The 17,524-nt window shown below is 42.2% G+C and overlaps 1 protein-coding gene and 1 pseudogene across 1 annotated transcript; one reads left to right on the plus strand and one right to left on the minus strand.

Moving 5' to 3' along the window:
• LOC139450817 (uncharacterized) overlaps positions 1-17,524 on the plus strand; it is a 456,581-nt pseudogene that overhangs the window by 409,200 nt on the left and 29,857 nt on the right.
• LOC139449835 (beta-1,3-galactosyltransferase 1-like) lies at positions 6,894-8,141 on the minus strand. The gene has a single exon (XM_071231387.1). It carries the CDS (start codon positions 8,139-8,141, stop codon positions 6,894-6,896), a length of 1,248 nt encoding a protein of 415 aa, XP_071087488.1.

Genomic DNA, 17,524 nt, shown 5'->3' on the forward strand with positions numbered 1-17,524 from the left:
CTGAGTGGTCCAAGTCAGGTTCAGGAGAAGTGGGTTTTCACAGAACGAGCTGCTCGGAGATGCAACAGGTATTCTCGCGGTGTGGCAGATTACAACTGTCTCAGATAATCCTGTTTTCCTAAACACACTCATAGATAATAGAAGCATTAAGCAGGGTTTGAGGGAGAGGTTTATCCTGAAATGCAAAGTGTCTCACCTTACCTTCTCCCAGTGTTACCCTGTGAGTATGATCCTTGAAAACCCCCACGACGGATTAGGTAAAAGCAAGGGATTTTCCAACCAGACACATACCATGAAAAAAGGGCTTCACTTTAAAGAGTATACTTCACTCCAACACATTTGGTGAAATTTTCTTGAGAAGATACAGTGAAAGTGCTCGACTTTAACAGACCAGTTTTCTTTGAGTTATCGTGCGACATTATTAAGTGAGAATGTAGAGGAAAAAGGGCTTCATTGTGAACTCATGGTTTTCTTTAAATGCGATAAACTGTGACATTATAAAGTGGTAAATAGGTAGATATAACACTAATCTATAGATGTGAATCCATTTGATGATGAATCTGTGAGGTTTAAGTTGATTTTGACAGCCCGGGCCATGTCGGACCGAACACTTCTGACAGAGAATATACAGAAAATACAGTAAAAATGCTTCACTTTGAGCACCTTGTTTTCTCTAAATACGTTGTACCGTGACATTATAAAGTGGTATATAGGTAGATATAACACTAATCTATAGATGTAAACACATTTGAAGATACGTCTGTGTGTTTAAAGTTGATTTTGACAGCCCGGGCCAAGTCGGACCCAACACAAGCAAAACACTTCTGACAGAGACCATGTAGAGAATGTAAAGGGAAAAGGGCTTCACTTTGAGCACCTTGTTTTCTTTAAATACGATGTACCGTGACATTATAAAGTAGTATATAGGTAGATATAACACTAATCTATAGATGTAAACACATTTGAAGATACGTCTGTGTGTTTAAAGTTGATTTTGACAGCCCGGGCCAAGTCGGACCCAACACAAGCAAAACACTTCTGACAAAGACCATGAAGAGAATGTAAAGGGAAAAGGGCTTCACTTTGAGCACCTTGTTTTCTTTAATTACAACGATCTGAGACACTATAAAGTGGTATATAGGTGGATATAATACTAATCTATAGATGTGAATCCATTTCATGATACATCTGTGAGGTTTAAGATGATTTTGACAGCCCAGGCCAAGTCGGACCGAACACTTCTGACATAGATTTTCTTAAGAAAATACAGTAAAAATGCTTCACTTAGTGCCCCTTGTTTTCTTTAAATACGATGTACCGTGACATTATAAAGTGGTAAATAGGTAGATATAACACTAATCTATAGATGTAAACACATTTGAAGATACATATGTGAGTTTAAAGTTATATAGGTAGATATGATATTATAATTAGTCTATAGATGTAAAGTATGTGTTGTAATTTTAGAAGCGCTTTGACAGTTATTAACACGTGTCGTGTCAGTCCTATGACATTCGCGAATATCCACTTGCAGAAAACATCCTGTGTTGGTTTAACATGAATTAGTAAAGGTTAATTGGGTATGCCAAACACGTTAATTAATGAAAGAAGAGTAGTCAAAACACTGTCATTTCGAATTCCTGCCCAGGACATCACACCCCCGCACGCTAAGGTCGGTGAGAAACCTTCTCATCAAAGTAAAGACACAGTCAAGACACTGACCTTTCGGTATGACCTCTCGGTATGTAGCTATAATTATCAGTTTATTACATTGCTGAAGATACATTTTGATTCAAACTCAATTAAATGAGCAAAACTATCCGTTTCTGGACATTTGAGATCTGCCTAGATATGCACGTTTCGTTTTATTATTCTGCAATCCATTTTTAGTATTACCCGCTGGCCCGGCCCGGCCCGACTTTTAGGCAATCCCAAAATAATGGGCTTCGGCCCACGCGGGACCTCTGCTCCATTATTTTTAAGGAATGGAGAGTTACTCGGACATTCCCCTATACGTAAAGCCCACCATGATATAGCTCTTACACATATTAGCGAGCGCACGAGCAGGGGTGTTGTTCCCGCAGATCCAAATCATGATCTGGGATACGAACCTACGATCAGCAGATCTTTGCAGGACTGGGGATATCATAATAACACTTGTCTGCAACACTATCTGTAATTGCGGTAACAACAACACATTGATGGCAACATCTCCACAAATTCCTCACTGAACGGTAGTAAACTAAAGTAAACACAGCATTTTTTTCTAATAAGACATTAGGAATCAATAATACGTCTCAAGACCTGCCGCTTGTTTACACTACACTCACCGATTATTGTTATAATTCTTTAAATTGGAAGTTTAGAAGTTGATATGATGAACAAGGGAGAAAGGTCTTTCGCGTGACGAGCGAAGGTCAGTTAGAAACGCTATGTGTAGGCAATAGTTATTTTGACAATATGTCGTTAGGCCACTGTCTAAAACACAGGTTTCAAATGAAACTATATTGCCTGTTGGAAATGTTCGACAGACAAATTACTCACCTCCTGACATGATACAGATTAATACGCACATTCCAGGAAAGCTTGCGATGTTCAATGTTCAATATTTACCATCCCAAAACACACTCGCGTGACTCGTTGAATGAATTGAATCCGACTTTTCATCTTGCCGAGAAACGACTTTGACGAGTTCAGCTTCCTGTTACCCTTGTAGTAGCCAATTCATACGTGTAGATTTTTGGAAAGATATGCTCTGATTCATTCTGATTAAACTCAGACATAGCTGTACAACGACGGGGAAAAAGTGTGAAGACAGGGAGGAGAGTGGGAACAGTGAGGACAGGAGGAGCGTGGAGACAGGAGGAGCGTGGAGACAGGAGGAGTGGGGAGACAGGAGGAGCGGGGAGACAGGAGGAGCGTGTAGACAGGAGGAGCGGGGAGACAGGAGGAGCGTATAGACAGGAGGAGCGTGGAGACAGGAGGAGAGTGGGAACAGTGAGGACAGGAGGAGCGTGTAGACAGGAGGAGCGTGGAGACAGGAGGAGCGTGTAGACAGGAGGAGTGGGGAGACAGGAGAAGCGCGGAGACAGGAGGAGCGTGGAGACAGGAGTGGGGAGACAGGAGGAGTGGGGAGACAGGAGGAGCGTGGAGACAGGAGGTGCGTGTAGACAGGAGGAGTGGGGAGACAGGAGGAGAGTGGAGACAGGAGGAGTGGGGAGACAGGAGGAGCGGGGAGACAGGAGGAGCGTGTAGACAGGAGGAGTGGGTAGACAGGAGGAGTGGGGAGACAGGAGGAGCGTGGAGGCAGGAGGAGCGTGGAGACAGGAGGAGCGTGGAGACAGGAGGAGCGTGGAGACAGGAGGAGCGTGGAGACAGGAAGAGCGTGTAGACAGGAGGAGCGTGGAGACAGGAGGAGCGTGGAGACAGGAGGAGCGTGGAGACAGGAGGAGTGGGGAGACAGGAGGAGCGTGGAGACAGGGGGAGCGTGGAGACAGGAGGAGCGTGGAGACAGGAGGAGTGGGGAGACAGGAGGAGCGTGGAGACAGGAGGAGCGGGGAGACAGGAGGAGTGGGGAGACAGGAGGAGCGTGGAGACAGGAGGAGCGTGTAGACAGGAGGAGTGGGGAGACAGGAGGAGCGTGGAGACAGGAGGAGCGGGGAGACAGGAGGAGAGTGGAGACAGGAGGAGTGGGGAGACAGGAGGAGCGGGGAGACAGGAGGAGAGTGGAGACAGGAGGAGCGTGGAGACAGGAGGAGCGTGGAGACAGGAGGAGCGTGTAGACAGGAGGAGTGGGGAGACAGGAGGAGTGGGGAGACAGGAGGAGCGGGGAGACAGGAGGAGCGTGTAGACAGGAGGAGTGGGGAGACAGGAGGAGCGGGGAGACAGGAGGAGCGTGTAGACAGGAGGAGCGTGTAGACAGGAGGAGCGGGGAGACAGGAGGAGCGTGTAGACAGGAGGAGCGTGGAGACAGGAGGAGCGGGGAGACAGGAGGAGCGTGTAGACAGGAGGAGCGTGTAGACAGGAGGAGCGGGGAGACAGGAGGAGCGTGTAGACAGGAGGAGCGGGGAGACAGGAGGAGAGTGGAGATAGGTGGAGCAAAACAAAACGGTAAATAAAGTTTAACTTACTTACTTCCATACTCGAAACTTACTTACTCTATTGAATGAAAACATAAATGAAAGTCAAGAGCTAATCATATACCCCTTGTCCTCTTATTTTAAGTTCGTAGTTTAGCAAAATAGACACTCGAGACCGGTTCATTCGTAATTGTTGACCTATTCTTCGCAGTCAACATAGCATGCATTCATGTGCATGTCATGCCTGACAATGTGGCGTTAAACTCCACCCAGTCTGTCAGTATGCTTAGCGAGGGCTCGACAAAGGCTGTAGAGGGAATGTACCAAGTATTTACAGAAGCGTTAACCTGCTACAACTGTGTGAAGATTTATGCGACAGCTGATCAGGTTAACTCTATTAACACTGAAAATGTGGATAAGCGTTTCAATATATGAATCTTCTTCTAGCGACAAGAATATTTCTTGAAAATGGGGCTTCATCTAACGAAACATGAGCTTGAAGAGAATAGATTAAAAATATAGTATTTCTACTCATTTGAAGTTCTACATAACAGTTACTCAAAAATGACAATTTAGAACTGCATAATGTAGTAACTTTGAACTAATATCTATCAATTTTACCTCAAAGCAGTTATACTACCCAAAGTGTCTGTATGCATAGCAGCGTTTATCCCAACTCATTCACTCTTACACCTACATTTGTAAAATCATTTTACCATTGCCGCAATATGATATATTTATATGATATATCTTAAAGCGGCGTAAAACCACACCCACTCTTACGAAATTGCACGACCCCACATTTTTATTCGATGTTGTCCTCGACCCAAGATCGAAGTGCATGGAGACAGCACGGGGACAACACAGCGGTCCTTGCCACCAGTCAATAGTATCGTCTTACAACAGACACGGGCTTTTTAAAGTTCAATTTCGGCAGGCATCTACCTCAGAGTGTTCAAGTAGAAAAAATCCTGATCACTGATTATCTGTATCAAGCGCACAATATGACCAGTGGTCGAGATAGCTAATCATGCCTAGAACTAGCAGTGATTAGACGTTTCAGTGGTGGACATTATCGGTAGCCACAAGGAACAGTGAGTTGGCGAGTGGGCTTTGAAAAGTTTTGCAGCTTATTGGGTGAGTGAGTTGGGTGTAAAGTCGCTTTGGACAGTTTTACAGTTTAGTGAGTAAGTGAGTTGAGTTTAACGCCGCTATGAACAGTATTACAGTAAAATCACGGCGTGTCGGCAGAATGTGTGAGGAAAGCCCACATAGTCAAGGAAAAATAAGGTTTCACTTGGAACAAATTGCAACAGAATGTGTTTCACTACAATGCATTTCTACAAGGTCCCGAAAACAACAAGCAATCCCAGTTTGGGAAATATGTCTAATTTGCATAATCCAATATGGCCACCAATTATCAATATATCTTCCATATTTCAGATGAGGTTCAATGTTTTTTTTATGAAAAGAAGCGTGTGTTGTATTGCGAAACAGCCGTATTATGTTTCTAAAAAGAAATTCACAACTACTGAACGTGTTCGACTTATTGACAAATATTCAAAAATTCAAGATGGCCGCCAATTTCAAGATGGCCGACACGTTTACGAAATGTGTGTTTAGACTGTTGAATCTTTTAACTCTAAAACAGACTGCTAGGACTTATATGCATATAACTTGGCACACTAACTTGCTGAAGTATCAGTGGTTAACGCTTTTAGATAGAAACTCCGTCACCAGTGTCCCCTGGCCGCCAAGAGTTTGATGGCTAGACATAGAATATCAATACACTGTTGGTCTCTGATGACATATTTGAGTGATTTGAACTTCTACATTGGGGTAAACAGACCCAAGGATGTACGTGGAATACTCAATCATTTGCATAAATCCAATATAACCACCAAATATCAATATTTATCTCTTAAATGATGTTTTGGCGAGTTTAAATATAAGATAAAACATAAGATAAAATCAACTGAGTGGTATGGTTTGGTTTGCTCTGCAATTATAATAAAGGTCCAAGTGATTTCTTTGTCACAGCCTAAAATAATACATATAAGCAATAAAAAGACAAGGGCGCGGTCCCTTAATCTGGTGCAGTGGCGTGAGGCGTCGCTATTAGCTCTGCATAGTTGAATCCTTACCTGTGTCCCAGGATCCGCTGATATCTGGGTTCAAATCCCAAATTAGCCCCGATTATGATCCTTTGATCTGCATGACACCAATATTTGTTAGTTGCACCACAGCCGTAAGCAGTCACAATCAGTACCACTTGGGTTTTCATCTCGCTGATCCGCCATCATTTAACAAAAAGCACTGAATCCGTACCTCTCACTCATGCTTGGCCACCAGGGCGCCTTTTATGTTTCTTGTATTATGTATTATTGCAACGTTGTTCATACAGCCATGTTCCGCTAAGCTTTCAGCTTCAAATTTGAGTGGACACCTTTCCCAAATGCGATCAAAATTGTTTGGAATACTCTTACTTGATTCTTACCTTGGAGAAGGTACATTCACAAAGTTTATTTTATGCATTCCTTGCGACATTACAAATCTCCATCTTATTCAAGAGATAGCTAAAATACCAGCAGGATAGATAAACAAGATGGTAATCTGGACATAATATGACAAAACATTTAATTATTTTAAACAGATAATTAGCGGACAATATCGATCTCTTGAATTTAAACATTAATTGAGTGTAAGGAATCGGGAGTAGTTCTATAGATGCGTTTATTACCTCAATGACATCGCCTGATACACAAGGTCGAAAATACATTTGTTTGAGATTATTCTGTTGGTAAATATCAATCATCAGTTTTCATTATCATACTGTATTTGTTTCCAGTATCTGAAGGGAATTGGACCACAATGAGCTCCCCGGTCAATGACAATTGCTTTTCGGTTAAGTTCCTTATAATCAAATGTCTTATTCCTTGGACACTGCACCAAAATGTCGCTGAAGTCTGTTTTTTGTACCCCGGCTTTCATGGCCAACACAACACTCACATACGCGTCATCCATGCTCATTAGTCTGTTGGTTTCAGAAACCTTGTACATGGCAGCCCAGCTTTCTGGAGTTGTCAGGTAGGCGAAGCCTAAACAAAATGGCGGCAGAGCAGAAAAGGGATACTCCGATTCTGGGGTGTGCCAATTTGACCTTTTGTTTCTGATAGGACGTTGTCCTCGTAACAATTTGCATCCAATGGTGAGCCCTTCAGGTTTAGTGCTCAGAATGTGGTCAATAATTCTGTATGGATTCACAAACGTGTCGTCATCCAACTTCAATATATGTTTCGCGTTGCAGTTGTACTTGAACCAGTGCATTGCCATGATGTGTTTTCTCACAAGATTCTTGTAGGAGTCTGGGAAATTCCCCTGCACAATATCGCCATACATTTGGGACTCGTATCGCAAAGCATCCCGTTCTCGTTGTTGCTTCGCTGCTGCTAACATGAATACAACGGTTTTATGTCTGCCTCTGTAAGATCCAATCGATCCAAAGGTTTCTCGTATCAGATTCCTCTTTTTGGTATTGCCAGGAGCTGAATGAATGATAAGAACCAAGAAAGTGGAACCAGATCTACAAGCATTTGAGTTCAGGGAAAACTGGAACCTGTGAAGATTAACAAAATGGTCTTTTGTCTCATTAGACTTCAGTTGAAAGAATTCCGATATAACGGGAGATAAGTCTTTAGCTCGTACTAAGGTAGGAGGGAATACTGGCGTGGTTGTTCTTGTTGGTGACGTTGCTGCTGCTGTCGAGGAAGAACGACGTGCTGATGTCACGATAGGCAACGTATCTGACAAATGTTTTCTCGTGTGTGTTGCGTTGAATAGGTGACCCTCATGAATTCCATTTGAAGAAAGGTTTCCCTTAGGACGAGCGACGATGTTCGTTCGACCATTTACCACCCCATAATTTACGGTGACTTTGCAAAGGTTGTTTTGTTTCAATGTCGACCGATTTGACATGGCCCATGTACTGATATAAAGGTACACGGATATGCACATTAACACGACACTGGAGTAGAAGTATCTCCGTTGAAATATAAAACCCATCACCAATCCGTGAACAGTTGTCTGGAGCCCAGTGGTCATATGACCACTTGTTTCAATACTTGGCGCCGTAATCTGAAACAAATATATGACAGTTTCAAGTTGAGAGTGCGCATGCCTGTAATGAGTGAGTGAGTATGGTTTTACGCCGCTTTTAGCAATATTCCAGCAATATCACGGCGGGGGACACCAGAAATGGGCTTCAAACATTGCACCCATGTCGGGAATCGAACCCGGGTCTTCGGCGTGACGAACGAACGCTTTAACCACTAGGCTACCCGACTGCCCCTGTAATGACTATGCGACAAGCAAGGCCGAGTGAAACACCCGACCGATTAAGCTGTTCAAGTTTTATCACGTGTTTATGTTCACTAGTTAACTAGGGTGGTGTGAACCTTCTCATTTCTGCCTCAGAATACATTGCGTTTAAAACATATTCCAACCATATCACCGAAAGAGCAACGACGACTGGTGATCACACATTGAACCCATGCGATAATTTAACCCCCAGTGGAGGAGAACGCTATTCCTTTGATGTCTGTTGTGCAAATTCGATCAGCAAAATCTTTACCAAATATTAGTTTAAGATATTTGACAAGTTGACCATGTGTTTTGGAATACAATTTCACCTTAAACCATTAATAATTTCTGCTTAGTTTACAACTTTCCTTTTCGGGACCAAAATATGTCCTGGATAAACCATTGTCTATTTGTTGTCAACATCGATCGAAATCACTTAAGGCATCCGATTATTAACTTCTTGGTGGTTAAAGCCTTCTCTCTTCACGGGTTGGAATCCAAACATGTGCAGAATGTGTGAATTCTATTTCCGGTATCCCCTGCAGTGATATTGCGGGAATATTGCTGAAAGGGAAGAAGAACACATACTCTCTCACCCACCATTCACTTTATCATGCAACTAGCAATGCTACTGCAATAATGAGATGCAGTAAACTACGTTTATAACGAACACGCTTATAACAAGCTGACGGATATAACGAAATGTGTTTTGTTTCCGTCCATTTGCTGTACTTATGCTATATATAACATATGCTTATAACGAGCTACGGTAATAACGAACAAAAATTAGTAGTCCTTTGAGTTCGCTTCAACCGTAGTTTACTGTAATTTAAACACGGTAATAAAGTTCTGACTTAATTAGGTTAACGCACGTAATCATTGTACATATGAGGAAAGGAATTCACACGCTTTGAACAACTTCCCGTAGCTGAAACGAATAACTTTAGATAAACTGTGAGGGCACGGGTGGCGCCACAATTCGCTGTGCAAAGTTGCGTCCCTTGGACACGCCAGAAACCTATGATTGTGGGTTCGAATCCCGGTTCGCCCCGATTATGTTTCTAGGTTTGTCAGCACCATACCCGTGCTCGTGGGTTTCACCAAAGTGGTAAACGTCTAAGACCTGCACCACTTCGGGTTTTCCTTACACATTAAGCTGACATACCATGATAAAACTGGAATACTGTTAAAAGCGGCGTTAAACCCAACTCACTCAGATAAACTATTCCTTCTAAAATGCCTTCGTATCCTGTTACACACACGGTGATATGAGTGGGTTATCCCAGTTGATCAATAAATCGTCTCTCGATACCCGGAAATGCGGTTACTCAAGGCCCGGTCATCCCATGTGTGATTTATAGCGGGGTTTGAAGTCAGGAGTTGGGTTCGGTTATACGGGTAGCATGAATGTTGAATGTTCCGTTGTTGGTCATACAAACCTCCCGGAGATCTAAACTTCTAAACTTTGGTAGTTCAGTCCCCTGGCCTCGTCACACGCAAGGTCATAGCAAGATAGCGCCTGTTGTTACCCTCAGGTTCAGATGTCGCAGTCAGACGGTATTCTTTTGACGGGAGTTATATACAGTAAAGGTTCACTGCCGTAGCCAGCAGTGTGTGTGTGTGTGTGTGTGTGTGTGTGTGTGTGTGTGTGTGTGTGTGTGTGTGTGTGTGTGTGTGTGTGTGTGTGTGTGTGTGTGTGTGTATGTGTGTGTGTTAAAAAACATTTTTCCTTGTGAAAGTTAATTTGATTATGAAATATATGTTCCCCACCTGTCATAAAAAAATAACTACGGCCTTGAGGTTAGTCCGGTTGGTCAAAGGTTACAGAATCAGATGCTTATAATTTTAAACCTTGAAGCAAAATACAATCGGAATGAGGTAAAATGGGTGAGATGAACGTCTGCTGAAGATTCTTGCACTTATATAGCAACGCTTGTGTGTGCATGCATCAACCATGTCAGCGAGCCTGACCACACGATCCCGTTAGCCGCCTCTTACGACAATCATAGTCGTCTTTTACGGCCAGCATGGATTGCTGAAGACCTATTCTACCCCGAATCTTCATGGGATGCAAATGCCGTTTGAAATATATTGGACATACTTCAGTAATTATCGATTGTCTTTATGCCATATTACTGGTATCATTACAATTTGATAGTGATTCATAAACACAGGCTCATGATATTGTCGGAATCGTACAATCGACTCTGCTTTATACAGAGATTTCCATTGGATATTGGAAGGGTTTTGTCGCTTTATTTATTATTTATGTACATTGTAACCTGGTATCAATCCCCAGTACCGAGTTAATCGTTCATCACACAAGTGCAACGCCGTGACGTGGACAGGGCGTCATAGTGGAGATTGTGGGGGCATTGAGGCTTTTAATGACCAGCTACTTGTATTCCTTTGTTCTGACATATCAGATGCATGTACCTATTAATGACATTGAGTGAGTGAGTGAGTGAGTGAGTGAGTGAGTGAGTGAGATTGGTTTAACACTATTCCAGTTATATCACGGCGTGTCAGCTGAGTGAAGGCGGAAAGCCCGAAGTGATGCATGTCTCAGATGTTTACCACTTCGGTGAAACCCTCGAGCACGGGTATGGCGCTGACAAACCTAGAAACATAATCGCGGTGAACCGGAATTCGAACCAACAATCATAGGTTTCTGGCGTGCCAAAGGGACGCAACTCTGCACAGCGAATTGCTGCGCCTTAGACGACTGGGCCACCCGTGCCCCCTAATGATATTGAGAGACAGGGTCTAGACCATGCAGAGATGTATTGATGTATTGATGTGTTCTAAATTGATTTATGGCGTTTGCCCGGCTGCATTTTCAACGGTAAACCCACAAGTATTATACATCCAGAATAACCGCCACTAAAACATTTATTTTTGTCATTTCTTTAGAACTAAACATGATCGGACCACAAAAAACATTTCTCTGTTTGTCTTCAGATACAAGGTATCTATTGAAACCATACGTTAACCCTCAATTAGTCAAGAAATCAAGATGGACGCCATTTTAGAACAAATCCGATCACTAACTGCGCCTTATGCAAACAGTGACATATGTCCATGAGTGACTTAATCTTATCATTCTGTTATTAGTTGTAATGTGGGAGAAGCTAACTGTAAATGATACAACTATACAGTCGAACCACGCTTCTCCGGACACTTGCGTTTTCTCCATATTGTTTGGGTAAACGAGTTTCCGGATATCTGAATCCTTTAACTGACCAGAATTACCCTCCTTACACAAATAGTACCGGGGTATATGTGAAATGAATTGCAGAAGTACTATTTGTAAAGGATCGACCGATTGATAAATAAAATACACACGACAGGACTGCGACTACGCCGTTTATGATTGAAAAAGCTATGTTTAGCCTAGTTTATATAATACACTTCTATATTGAGTGAGTGAGTTTAGATTTATAGTCACATCGGCAATATTTCAGCCATATCATGACTAAATGAAGTTGTTGAGTAATAATACATAATTATAGATTAACGCCGTGATATAACTGGAATAATGTTAAAAGCGGCGTTAAACCCAACTCACTCACTCACTAATTATAGATTATAAAATCTTCCGACAAAAGACAGTCAAAGCATTAGAATATCACAGGTGTTGATTTAAAACAAGTATGTAACTATAAAAATGTGACTATCACAAAAGATACATTGTAAAAATGGACTTGAAATCACCATCAATCAAAGTTAGGCCACCATACTAGGGACCCTGTGGACTTACGGTCCCTCTGCTTCCTACATGGTACCCTAGCAGGATTTACACCATCCCTCTTGCTAGTGGTGATTGTTAGAAAGTTTGAGCCAAAACATTTAAAAACTACAGTTATTCTACGATTAAAAACATGAAAAATGAAAAAACTTTGAATGAAATGGGACTTACGTACTAAGACAGCCTTGTTGGGTGATCCCAATAACTGTCAGGCCTCGGTTTGGGGAATTAGCTATTGGGAGCTAGCCTCGAAACAAGAGAGAAGAGAGATGTGAGATCCTTAGGGTTTATTCAAGCAAGTGTGTCATATCATTCAAGTTACATCAATTAATATATAATAGTGACGTACAATCATAATAATGATAATAATATGCCAACACATTGTCCATCTAATAAAGGCAATGTATTTAATATTGGAGTATGTACGGTAACATTATACAACAGATGCAGTATTTACTAGAATAATAACGGTAATACTAAATAACATTCCTTAACAGCTAAATTGAGTAGTCGTAATATTTTAATAGAGCATGTACGGTAGACTGCGCAAACTGCTTAGATGAGGAACATGACATTTACTTATGAAATGACGATAAACATTAATATTTGTGGATTCAGTAATGATTATCACAACATAATAATTTCGGCTAATACGGAAAGTAAATACTTGATCCAAATAAAGATACGAATGTACGCGGTAGAAGATATAGCTCGGTTTTAGTTAGAGTAATTATTTTTTTAGTAGTGATTACTTTGGTGACCACGGTAATGAATCACGGTCTAGGCTGTGTTGTAGCGTATGTAACTATATGAGGGACGGGACTCTTTACAATATATTCAAATACTTACTTAATGAGGGTAAAACCTAAGAAATATGGAATGCGTTGTTATAGCCTATTCTGTAAGCGCACACGGAAGGTAAAGCTGCTCATATAACCTTTGATCGGTGGACTGTCGGAAAATATGGAATAACCGACCTACGTATAAAATAAGTCTTGCTTGAAACAGTTGTGTTAACTCTAGGAACCGTTTTGTGACTAAGCTACATGTACGCTACGCTACTGCACGGAAATACAAACTGTATATGCATCTGGCATTTTGAACAGATGATGTTAGACATAGAAGGGGAAAATAATCATGGATGTCGAAATATAGTAGAGAACTATTGGTGCCACATATTAATGACACATAAACTGGAGGAGCCCACGACGCATTACACTTCAAACAACACTGGAAAGTGCCTGAGTATTAAACGGTAAATAATATATAATGAACAGTCATTTAGAACTTGTACACTTGTAGATTGAGAGTAACAATATGGCAGTACTGAGTCACTTAACTATAATATGTTCTAGACAATAATGACAATGAAATAAGAAGTTTAGTCATAAAATAGGAATATTTAAATGTTCCTCACCTTGAAACAAGAGAGAAGAGAGCTGTGAGGTCCTTAGGGTTTATTCAAGCAAGTGTGCTGAGGACCAACACCCAAGGAGTTATATACCCCCACAGCTCTACTCTTATCACATTAACAATTACGTTGAAGTTGTAATTTCGGTCTCTGTTATCTGCCCTGGGCTGTCCATTATATCTTTGTATCTATGATTACGTAATTTACTGTTCGCGTGAATGAGCTTGCCCAGGAGCAGCCGTCATGGTCGACCAGTGGCGATAAAAACGAGAAATACTGGTCTAGCGACTTTCGAATTTTAGAATTTCCTAGTTTAAGTTTATTTTTCTAAAAATATAAAAAGGGTATTGAAATATATGCACTGTAACAATATCCCTGTGCGTCGTGGAGCTTTTGTCCTCAAAAGCCAAAAAAAAGGATTAAAATGAAGCGAATATACATAGATAATCAGAATACAATGATACAATAGATTACGTTGGACATGAGCAAATGTGTGCATGAAGATAGTTGGATAAGTTGAAAACATAAGGCACACTATTTCCATTACAAAGATTCTGGAACATACCTACATATTAAACTACAAGAAAAATGACAATTTGAAGTAATGAACAAGCATTTCTGTGAAAAGGAAACCGGTTAACAAGAACATACATAATATGAGGAAAGGTTGTTGTGTGATGAGGGAGTTTTTAGCGTTCCCCAACAATTTGCCCTTACACTGTCAAACATTTCACATCTAGGTCACGCTAGGTCTATGATTTCAAAGTATTCGTGGTGAACTATTAGGATATAGGTGGCAAAGGGGTGCTTAAAGAGTTTGTGAATGTGCAGGAAGTGAGGCACCAGAAGGCGGTTGGATATGCAAATAGGAAGGACACAGAGTGAGTGGAAGAATTGGAATTGTGGCACACTCAAGTCTTGGAGAAGACAGTTGAGATTTTGAGACAAAGATGAGGAATGCTGCCCAAGGAACAGTCAAGATTCCTAACAGAATGGAGGCATTGTAGTCCGTTAAGGTGGTGATGACAGTTGACAGATGTAGTTGACGTGTACGTATCTTTGTTAGGAATTGGAGGCAAAGCAAGTTCACTCAGGACTGGATGCACGAATATCAGCCGAACTCAAGGATAGTGGCTCTCCATGATGGACCAAAGACAAACAGAAACCAAAGTACAAGTCAGATGGGATGACCATTGATGCAGGAAAGTTGTGGCCACCACAGTTCACTGCGTAGCACATATAGAACACAAGGCAATTTGATTACCTGTAGGGGGTGGTCAGAGCTCATCTACCTTGACAAATGATGACTTGTTGCCAGGAGGAATAGCATGGAAGGTCACAATCTATGATTTTGCAAAATATATGTGTTTCTGTTTCCGTCTGTGACCAGAACCTGTTCTAAATGTATGGTAATCATTTATCATTTCCACACTAAGGTTGGAGGCAGGTTCCCAGGTGCGTTGGGGGTAACCTTCCAATTCAGTTAGGTAATGAGTTACTCCTGACTTCTTTTTAGCTTTGTGTATGCGTTTTACAGCAAAAAGTTGATCATCTGGTTGGGCAGATGATGTGGGACTCTGTGGAATATTGTCAGAGTTATCAGACGAGTGAGGTTGCATAATGGGATGCTCAGCGGACACGTGCTGTGTTGTGGTAGGATTGTCAGGATGGTAGGATGTTGACTGAGTTGGAGTTGATTGATGCTGTGCTGTTTGTAAGGTTTCTCTACAAGGATTGTCGGGCTGGGAGGCCGTCGACTGAGTGGGTGTTGCTAGATGCTGAGCTGGTTGACCAGGTTGTCTTCGAGGGGTTGGAGGTGTATAAGTTTTAAGCCTGTTGGCATGAATGAAGGATTTATGTTCTTTGTTTGTGTTAGTGTTCAGTAGTTTGAATGTATGGTTTAGACCGATGCGAATGATTCTGTAAGGTCCTATCCATTTCTTTGACAGTTTGGGGGAAAGGCCAGTTTTGACAGTTGGATCAGTCATGAGAACCTGATCACCAACTGCAAATGAAGGTTCCTTGGCTCTGATATCCTGAAGATTCTTGCTTTTATCCTGAGCAGCAGACATGTTGTCCTTTGCAAGGGATTTTGCCACATTCAGATTTTTCAAGAGATCTTGAAGATGACCCTGTGCATCTTTGCCGAGGGTAGATTAAGGCAGCAAGGTTGTGTCAAAAGGAAGATTCATTTCCTTTCCAAACAGAAGGTAGTGTGGTGAATACCCTGTAGATTGACAAGGTACATTGCGCATGGCCATCATAACACATGGAATGAGTTTGGCCCAATTGGTCTGATCAGGGTCAGCATATGTTCGGAGAGCCTGCTCTATGACACTGTTCCTCCTTTCACACATCCCATTAGTCTGGGGGTGGTAGGACGATGTGTAGTAGTGCTTGATATTGAGGCGTTCACAGAGAGCATTTACTAGCTTGGAAGTGAACTGCTTACCTCTATCAGTAAGAAGTGTACGGGGAGCACCAAACCGTGAGAAGACCTCAGTGAACAGGATTAATGCAACCTCAGAGGCTTCTTGAGTGCGCATAGGGAAACCTTCTGTCCAGTTTGAGAAGGAATCAACTGCAAGGAGAACATACTTATAACCTTCCTTAGTCTCAGGCAATGGCCCGAGGATATCAACATGGAGACGAGAGAATGTTTCCTCAATAGGCATGGGCACCATTGGTGCTGGCTTGGCATTTGTCCTTCCTTTGGAGCGTTGGCAGTAATCACAGGACTTGACATAATTATCAATATCCTGGTATAAGCCTGGCCAGTAATACTTTATGAGTATTGTCTGACGAGTGGCATCTCGTCCAAAGTGGCAACCACCAGCTTTGGAATCATGGTAAGCAAAAAGAAGCTCTTTGCGACAGCAGACAGGGACAGCTAGCTGTGTTACCATAGGAGGGCGATTGTTTTTCTGACCTCTATGCTTTGCATGATAGAAGTGGTACAGAATACCATCACGTATGTCATACTCTGGAGCAAGGCCAGTTAGACCCTTGACTTGAACATCTGTATAGGTGGAAGGAATTTCACCTTTTTTCAATGTAGTCCATGATTGGACGAAGGTCAGGGGATTTACGTTGCTTTTCTGCCAAGTCTTGATCATCAAGATCAGTTCCTATAGCAAAGACCACAGGGCCTGAAGGAGGATCGGGAGGATCCGACTTGTAGACAAAGTCTACAGATATAGAGGATGTTATGTCATCTCTACCGATATCTTCTGATGAGACACTGTGTGAGTCAAGAGTGCCATTGTCAATGTTTGTATGCTTTGGAAAGTTGTTTTGTTGGGATGAGCATGATTTGGTTGAAGTGGAAGAAGACCTCAGTTGGCTGGAGGGACGAGACATGAATGGTAGTTTGGTGTGGACACTGTTGTTGGAGGATTTTGTAGCAGTGGTGGCCGACTTGTTTGTCTTCTTGTCAGTAGGTGGCATGGGACTTGGAGGAGCACGGCTGGCTGGTTTGTGAGATTAGGCTTTTGAGGGTGTAGACCTCATATTGCCTGCTTTTGAATAAGCATATTGGCGAGTGGAGGAAGTCGAAGGTGTAGACCTCTTGTTGGCTGAGTGAGAATTAGCATGTTGGAGAGAAGAGGCAGTTGAGGGTGTAGGCCTCATTTTGCTTTGTTTGGTGATCCCAATACGCTGTCAGGCCTCGGTTTGGGGAATTAGCTATTGGGAGCTAGCCTTGAAACAAGAGAGAAGAGTGCTGTGGGGTCCTTAGGGTTTATTCAAGCAAGTGTGCTGAGGACCAACGCGCAAGGAGTTATATACCCCCACAGCTCTACTCGTATCACATTAACAATTACTTTGAAGTTGTAATTTCGGTCTCTGTTATCTGCCCTGGGCTGTCAAAGTTGACTACACAAAAAGCAGGTGGTAACAGAATGGTATCAGTGTTGCCTAAGAAGAGTT

The sequence above is a fragment of the Haliotis cracherodii genome, unplaced genomic scaffold (genome assembly GCF_022045235.1).
Source record: "Haliotis cracherodii isolate W230 unplaced genomic scaffold, xgHalCrac1.p SCAF_8, whole genome shotgun sequence".
Taxonomy (NCBI): domain Eukaryota; kingdom Metazoa; phylum Mollusca; class Gastropoda; order Lepetellida; family Haliotidae; genus Haliotis; species Haliotis cracherodii.

Coding starts and splice junctions, on each gene's coding strand:
- LOC139449835 (XM_071231387.1), bottom strand. CDS start 8,141: ATGGGTTTTATATTTCAACGGAGATACTTCTACTCCAGTGTCGTGTTA.